This window comes from Diadema antillarum, unplaced genomic scaffold (assembly GCF_040938485.1).
Source record: "Diadema antillarum isolate AM-2024a unplaced genomic scaffold, OU_Dant_1.0 scf00000022, whole genome shotgun sequence".
NCBI lineage: Eukaryota > Metazoa > Echinodermata > Echinoidea > Diadematoida > Diadematidae > Diadema > Diadema antillarum.
The window spans coordinates 3,102,359-3,111,457 of NW_027270911.1; the positions used below are offsets into that span (position 1 = coordinate 3,102,359).

Genomic DNA, 9,099 nt, shown 5'->3' on the forward strand with positions numbered 1-9,099 from the left:
CCTGCCAAGTTTGATGAAAATCGGTCATGGGGTTTTCAAGAAGAAGATGAAAATGTAAAAAGTTTACGCACGACGCACGACGGACGACGGACGACGGACGACGGACGACGGACGACGGACGACGCACGACGCACGACGCACGACGGACGCCGGACGAAGGGCGATCGCAATAGCTCACTTGAGCCTTTGGCTCAGGTGAGCTAAAAAGCTTCATAAAATGCCCCCTGTTTACTACATGAGTGGATTCTATCACCATGACCACAAAATCATGTCTAAACCACCGTAGAAAACATGAAGCAAAACCCCTCTGAAACACAAGAGGAATTATGTAATGGTAGGGCTTATATCTTTACATTACTTTTTATTCTTCTTACCCTCCTTCTTCTCTTCTCTTTTGTAGTCGCCTAAGACGCTCATGTTTTTGTTTGTTTGTTTGTTTGTTTTTTACGTACCCATCATTACTCCTACAATAAGCCAGTTTGGAGTAAAGCTACGGTCAAAAAGGTTGGTACGAACAATGCATTCGTAGAATGTCACTGTTCGTACGGATTCTGGAGTTAATACGGCCGCCTTACGAAGAGAGGGAACTTAAAAAAAAGATGAAAAAATTTTGGACAAGACCATCGACCAGGCTACGAACTTATGAACGGTCTACGAACGCTGGTTTCGTACGGCCTTCTTAAAAGATCTTACGATATTAATTGTCTACAAATCGTTCGTACGGCGTTCGTAGCAATTCTTAATAGTATTTGTGACCGAGCCATTAGCTCATGGGCACATTGGTACGAATGACCTTTCTTTTAGTCGGTTAGGGGCTCTTCAGTTGTTTTCAGAGCAACATAATGCATAAGCTTTACGTAGCAACTTATGGGATTCATCCTGTTCAAACAAAGAATGAACTTGCGTAGACCAGATGACCAGAATGATCCGTCAATTAACACTTGGGAATGCATCCATTTCATTATTTTGCATTGAATGTATTTACAATCTCTTTTTATTGTCATTGCCAAATATCACATTTGCTGTCAGGTAGATATGCTGGCAAGCAGCATTTATAAAGATTACATGAATAATCATTACTTCACAGATGCTTACCCCAGTGAATAAAAAACCAACCTGCCTGTTGGTACGAGTGACCCTTTTTTCTGCTCATGCGCAAAGTGGAACTACGAACTGGCTTATACACAAACCGTTTTCCGTATCTACAGGAGCTCCTCACATCGAGTTTGCATCGTTTCTTTAGTTTCTTAGGAAAATACATGAACTGTGTTTTCTTAAAATTCTTTCGTCTTATCAAATTTGTTATTTGCGTATTTTTCGGTTAAATTTCTCTAGTTATTCTTTTCGTCAAAGTAATAGGGGTTTAGTTTGCTTGTGTCCGTTCCAAAAATTCCGTGCAGCGACATGTCTGGTGAGAATTTGGACGCCCCGGTCGTCCGGCCAAGAGCCTCGGCCAGGGTTCTGGTGAAGTGGGGTGCGTTGCCGCAGCACAGTCCCACGTATGGGATCTTGAGTCGGACGCAATCCCGGGCGAATTTCACGATGTCGGTCCGAGAGCAGAGAAGGCAGTCCAAGTCGGCAGGAAAAGCTTGTTTGCCTGCAAGGAGAAACAAGGTACTTTGAGACTGGCTTACTAAAAACTTTGCTCACTCACCTAACCATGGAACCCCCAAACACATGGACATTCAGCGCCCATTGCACCTGTTTCTGTCAAAAGTGTCACACACACACACACAAAAAAAACATTTTAAACATGCTTTCCTGCATTCATCCCATCATCAACGCCGACAGCCAGCCTGGATAAAAACAAGACGGCTCTTTGAAAAATCTGAAAATTACATGCGCTGAATATAACAAATGTATTTTAAAAAATCAAGAAAAGGGCTCCATGACATATTTTTTTCTGCGACAATATGATTGCTCCCGTGAAATTTCTAAGCCAAGCCAAACATAAAGTCTATCCAGAAACATAACCCTAGCCCTGATAATAATCCCCACATCAAACTAGACCTAAAACCCTATCATAACACTAACCCTAATCCTCAGTCCTTGGTGAAAACAGGGAGGTGTTACAGAGAAGGAGAGACAACTACTGCTCTCCTTTGAAGTCATGCGCGGCACCGCCGAGAAGTTATGCGTTCAACTACAGGTGTTACCTATTTGCTTTGACAAAAGAGAGCATCAACACTCGGGACTAGCGCTCTCACATCTAGAAATACTTGCCCCTACTGCAATTCGCTCTCTCTTTCAATGTGAAGGCAACAATGAATTTTTGTACCTTGAATTGGAGCAGCGAATCAAAATGCAGTGTAAAACTGACAATTTTAACAGCAAATATTTTAAAAGCACGCTGGAACACGCTTTAGCGGAGTACTTTATTTGAAAGATCAAAATATACCAGATTAAAAAGATAGAAAACTAACATGCGGAAAGGTGCGCATTATAGAAAAAAAAAATAGGTTTTTAAGAGGGCCTAATTTTCATTTCATTTCGATTTGCACATTACGAAGAAACTAGATATACATGTTTATAATATTGAATTCTTTTTTTTAACTATTTTAAATCAATTCAAGTATTTCATTTAAAATTTTACGGTGAAATAAAGCTTGTAATTCAACGAAAGAAGAAATGCGTTCTTCGTCTCCGAACTTCGTCTTGCAACTAGAGCGGTGCCGAGCATGACTTCAAAGCGTAGTGGAATGCTAAACATCCAATTGTAACGCCTTGAACCCAAACATGTGTTTGCATGAATTAAGAAGAGTTGCCACTCCATCTCTGTAACACCTCCCTGGTGAAAATAAGAGCGGAGCAATTGTCGCAGGAGCAAATGTCCTGTCACCCAAGAAAAATGCATATTACGCAGTTGCAGTTGCTGTAAAGCAGTTTCAGTTGCGAAATGCACGTACTTTGCAAGAGAAAGCAAATATTTTGACAGGTTGATTCTGATCTGCAATCCATTTTTGTCCATTTTCGAGCATTGTTTCAAAGTAGAAAATGACAATATACAGGGGACGACATAAATATTTTCTTCATCAAACAACGTGACATTACAGTGTCAACAAGTATACTCTTCAGGATTTAATTTTGAAACACAAAATTCGTCACATTTTGAGGTTTGCTGCTCCCCATACCATGTTCATGATGGTACTTATTGAAAGGTAGTTTGAGTCTAAAAATTCACTTCGGCCAAATAAGACCGAAATAAGGGAAACGGATCTTTTATCAGTGACGATGTACGATTACACAATCGTCATTGTCCAAACATCTGAATGAACTCATTGGCCCGAATTCACAAAGATGGTACAAATGAAACCATGGTTTAAACCATGGACAAAAACCATGAAGCGCCAAGTGTCGCACGGAATATTTCGTTACGAAATTGGTCATTTCATCGTCAAAATTACCGTTTCGTTAACGAAATTATCATTTCGTGGACGAAATGTTCATTTAGTTACAAAATGTTGCCATTTCATTACAAAATCATTTCATCGAGGAAATGACTGAATTCGTAACGAAATATTCCATGCGACACTTGCGCTCCATGGTTTTTGTCCATGGTTTAAACCATGATTTCATTATGTACCACCTTCGTGAATTCGGGCCATTAAGATGCACATAACTAGGTGGCGGCCTTGATGATTGATCTTTGAAAAGACCTCCGTTAAAGGGGTATTCCAGACAATTTTCATAATTTCACATAATGTAGTACATAAATCAACAGCTCCACGTATAGATTACATTTTTGTCGCATTTTAATATTGTAGTCCTTGAGCAGAGAAGCCTATACTCTGTAAAATCTTAAAGAACAAGTCCACCTTCATATACATTAGGACTGAGAGAAAGCAGCAATATCAAGAGAACACATTAGTGAAAGTTTCAGCAAAATCGGATAATCCGTTCAAAAGTTATGACTTTTTAAAGTATCTGAGCAGCCACATCATACACTACAGTGTATGATGTCACATGCGTACAACGATATAAGGAAAAAGAGAATTTCACAAAACTTTACTTCTTGAATAAAGAGCACATTTCTTCGACTTGTTTCTGACATATGTTAAGGGTAATATCATTCCCCCTGCCTTCTGAAAGAGAGAAATCGAGTGTTCTTTTGTAAAGCGAGAAAATGGAAATATGTCGAATTTTCTTTATTCTTTCTTTATATCGTCGTACACATGTGACACCACAAGCTATAGTAGTCTTTTCATCCAGCCGTGACTGAGTAGAAACTTCAAAAATTCGTAACTTTTGAACTGATTGTCCGATTTTCCTCAAACTCTCAGTGATGTGTTCTACTAATATTGCTGCATTTACTCAACGAACATGTCTATGAAGGTGATCTTGTCCTTTTAACAAATTACACTGAACAGTGTTGATGACATAGAAGCTCGTTTATTTTAGAAATGTAGCAGTGTAATTCAATAACAATTCCTCTTGCTTAACAAGTTCACCTGTGTAGAATCTATGCATGACTTCTTTTGTTCTGCTTCCTTGAGCCCCAACTCACGCATTCTCACGCGGTGAGGCTGCCATGACATCGTCCTTGTGCAGTGCAATTTGTTACAAATTTTGAAAACGTTCTTGTTCCTCATCCCAATCACTATAGATTCTGAAACACCGTACTCAGTGTAATTTATAGTTGTTCAAATGTAAAGTCTGAAAATCATCCGGAGGTCTCCTATAAAGATATCACTGTCCTAGTTACTAAAATACAGCAAATCTCACTTACCCTCAAATAGCCCAGTTAGATCAGTTAGATCTGATCAATGATCAGATCTCTGCCGCCGATGGCCGCGCGATCGCCGCAATATTTTGCCTGAACATATAGAACCGGATGTTGACTACAAGATTACATACATGGTCACAAAATAAAAAGTATTGATTTTCAGTTTTTAGTAAATTAATTTTGCAAATTTATGCATGAAATCATATTTTCACCTGTAACTCCATTAAAAAGACAGAACAAGACACATCGAACAATTTTATTGTAAAACTAGCGCAATCAAAATCAATTCCCTTTGTTTCAATTGATTTCTTAATTTCTTATGTATTTCATATTTTGGACCTTTTGCTTTCTTTTATTTTGGCCAAATTTGTTACAGTCACTTTTTCAAGCTTATCTACGTTGGGATTGATTAATTTCAATGATTTAAAGTTTAAATTATCTAATCTATATCGATTTGACAGAAAAAAACGCAATTTGCATTCGATTTGCACACCATATCATGAATTTGAGCTGTTTTCAGGTTGCCATGCATATAATGCGGGATACTCTAATGAAGGAAAGTCATGAAATGACGCTGCAAAATATCTTCGCGTTGCGGGAATCGTGGCGCGAAAAAGAGGGGGTTAATTTGACCCTCCCCCCCTCCCAGTTAAGAGCGCATTTTGATCGAGTAGTTTCGTTGTGTATTACACACTTTCTGTGGTAATAGTCTTTGTTGAATCCCTGTTGAAATTGTTGACTTTGTACTTTAAAATTGTACATAAACATGATAAATGCTTCTTGTACCTGTTTTTGGATCTGGAATGCTGAGGAAAGAAGGATGTTCGTCCGTTGTTCGGTAGGGCACGGGTAACACAGCAAGCGGGGCCTGCAACGAAATGGTCCAGTACAGGTAGGTCAACGACTTTAGCTCCCTTCTACATCAGACATCATAGTACAGCCACGACATGGCAGTGGAATACGCAGTAATACGAGTAATACAGTCTTCGTGAAAGACGTCGCGACGCGTCGGCGTGTCGTCATGTGCAAATAAGTAGTATGACTCACAACATAACATACGATTTTCTTTTGTATGAGTAGTGGTAAGCCCGCCCGCAGTATTCCCTTAAGGACCCTCAATGACACATGGAAATTAAGTTTCGAATTTACAAACTAAAATGAAAAGTGGCATTCATTTATAGCAAATTCTAATGACATGTAGGCCTATTAATTGTGGTGAATTTTATAAATTTTATCAAAACTTGTTTCCAAATGGTAATATATAAGAAGGCATTTCTTAACCCTAATCTGGCCTGTTTTTGTTTTGTTTTGCTTGTTTGGGTATTTTTTTTTTTTTTTTTGCTATGCGAAAACCGGAAGGGGCGGATTCTGCCCCCCCCCCCCCCCCCCCGATTAGTGGTGCGATCACAACGAAATTTGGCATGAGTGACACCCACGTCGTAGTCTACAATATAGTGCCATAAGATTTTTTTAAACAATCTATTTCTAATTTTATTTACTAATGTACATAGAATCACAAAATTGTGCTTGTTTTGGGGTGACATGCCTTCATTTACAAAAATGGTCGTGGCTTTATAGAAAAAGTACGTGTGGACGTTGCAAATTTGGCCTCAAAAGTTGCGCGAGACTTGAACAGTCAAGAAGCCTCGCGTTACAGATTCATAGCGCGAAACGTGGGGGGGGGGGGGGGGGCAGATTCTGCCCCCGCCCTGTAAAAGGGTTAAGAAGCCGCCATCTCGCCTTCTTACCTTTGTGCCCAATACTGTAATTCATTTTTTCTTTCTGCCAGAAACAACAAGTAAATTTGTCATTTCTTAACGTTAGATAGATACATGTCAGCAAACTGCAAAGGTATATATATCCCATTGATTATTACCTGGTCTAATTTGTATTACAGTGTACTCCCGTTACAACGAACGCAGTTACAAAAAAATTCTCGCCACAACGAAAGGAAATTCCGGGTGCCCAAATGAAAATCACCATTATAATCTTTTTACACGTAACTGTTCGGCTATCACGAGATTTAGATGTACAGAACGGGGGCGCACTCTATTTACACTATCTGATGCGGTCTGCTGAATCGTTTATATACCATGTATCATGCAGAACTACTTCTATTTGAACGTAAATGTTTACATGATTGTGAATAGAATTTCTTTGTGAGAAACACAAAAGTCAGAGTTAAGAGTACGTACCCCAATGTTACTCTGGACCGCACTCTCAACGTACTGCATGATTTGATCGGGACCTCGAGTGCAGTTGAAGCCGACCACGTCGGCTCCTCCGGCTACAAGCTGCCGTAGTCCCTCGTTTAGCTCCACGTTGTCAGGGGTATATACCTTACCGTCCTTATGTATCATGAAATGGCTTCCCATTGTTATGACAGCCGGAACCCCTTCAAAATATATAAAGACCGGAACAAGAAATTATGAAGATTTTTCCCTGAAAAAAAAAAAAATGTTGCAAGGTAAAGAATACAAACGTAATATAAATCTTCATTTTAAAAGGGCTCTAGCAATTAATGATGCAAGCATAAAATGGAGTTCGACTGCACATTTTAGAGTATTAACTGATGGAGAATTTGCGTTTTTTAATCTCACGAGATCAATACAAAGAGAGAGAAAAAATGAACTTTTCGACAAACACACCATATCACTGCTTGATCATGAGAATCACTTGTTTCTATCATAGTACAAATTTCGTAATTTGCACACAGAGGGATACTGTCTTGGTGTTCTCAAATATTTGTTTGCTAGTTACAGTAATTCGTTTATGTACTTCGAAATCACACCAAAAAAAAGAGGAAATTCTCAACAGAGCCTACCCTTTCCGTACTGCTTGATTGCTTGCGTCGCCAGCAACGCCTCCCCGATTAGGCCGAATGTCTCGCCCACTATGAAATCGGCCCCTTCATCAGCAGCCCACTCGATCTGTTCCTGTGACAATCGAACAAACAACGGGAATCTTATCGTAGCTCCTCCGTCGCCTTATTTTCGATTTGGAAAGTGCATACTCTCTGAATAGGTTTTCTAGACACGTTTGATGAAAAACAAAACATTCCTTCAGTACGATTTGAATTTGAAAAAAGTGTGAAAATTAATTCCATACTGACCGATATTCAATTTTGAATCCTAATTTGTAAGTATCATATGCTTCACATATTTCGATATGCCTAAAGGTATTGTTCGCTGAAGCCAACACGGTGTTTAATAGTTTAATGAGAAAGTGGCCAAATCGTGTCCTGTATCTTGGTTTGTATGACTGTGTTACAACGGTTGACTCTGCCTTCCTCTGAAGCTCCAAGACTCCCTAAACAAACAAACAAATACAAACACACGCACACACACACACACGCACATACATACACACAAACACACACGTGCGCGCGCGCAAAAACAAACGTACAAACCTTGAAAAGCTGCTTGGTTTCGGCAATCGAATCTGCGTCGTCGGGCTTGTAGACGAACGTGTTGCAGATGTCGCCACACATCAGCGTCCCTGTCTCGTCGGCGACCTCGCGGGCCATCCTAAGAGCCAGACGATTTTGCTTTTCGAGGTCGTCCTCCCTGCCGACGAGTTTGAACTTGGAACGGTTTCCGTAGTACTGCGTGACGTGCAGATAATACACGCTCTAATTTAAAGCGGCTAAATTTAGATTTTGACGATGTCTCAGGGCTCGGCCCTGTTGCCCAGGTCCACTAAAAATTGATGTTTATGTTAAATTCATTCGACAGAGGCAAACTAAAAGTTCTATAACGTTCGATGTACAAAAATGTTGTATATATAATATATGTAAATTATGTATATAAAAATATACATTTGTGTGTCTTGTAGGCATATTACAAAAAATAAGAGAGACAGGGAGACAGAGAGGAATACATACAATAACTGATTTGCCACTTTTTTTGAATTGCTTCTCACCGTGAAGGCTTGCACTACGTCACTTCCGGCCCTGACGAAGTCCCTGTACATCTGCTTGACGAGATCGGGGTGATCGACCACGACCTCGGGGGTGAAAGGGCCTGCCCTGAGGTAGCCAAGGCGCTCGAAGGCGAAGACATATCCCTCCGCGCAGATGACGGTCTCCCCGTCCCGGATCCTTTCCATCAACCCTGCATGGACGGAACCATTCCATTGTCATCATTTAAAGCTCATTTCAAAAAGTACATGTATTTGTTATTGAAATATGTTTCCAGTTAGTAGTCTTTGATCAATGTACTTTTTATTCTTTTTTTTCTGAAGTCTCAGTAAGCCCTGATCCATGCAAAGTGTTTTTTTTTTTTCATTCCCTCCCGTTCCTTTCCTTTCTTTGATAATGATATTGCATACATTCATTAAAGCATATACCTTACCCCCAAAATAGGGATGCTACAGCC

At 39.8% G+C, this 9,099-nt stretch overlaps 1 protein-coding gene across 1 annotated transcript; it reads right to left on the reverse strand.

The window, feature by feature from the left end:
• Positions 1 to 1,144: 1,144 nt before the first annotated feature.
• On the reverse strand, positions 1,145 to 8,842 carry LOC139730527 (betaine--homocysteine S-methyltransferase 1-like; the record flags this gene model as incomplete). The annotated part of the gene is made up of 6 exons (XM_071641383.1): positions 1,145 to 1,597; positions 5,510 to 5,591; positions 6,919 to 7,118; positions 7,548 to 7,659; positions 8,133 to 8,327; positions 8,645 to 8,842. Coding segments are annotated over 6 exons (1,053 nt in total), but the record flags the coding sequence as incomplete, so codon positions are not given.
• Between the last annotated feature and the right edge of the window lie 257 nt (positions 8,843 to 9,099).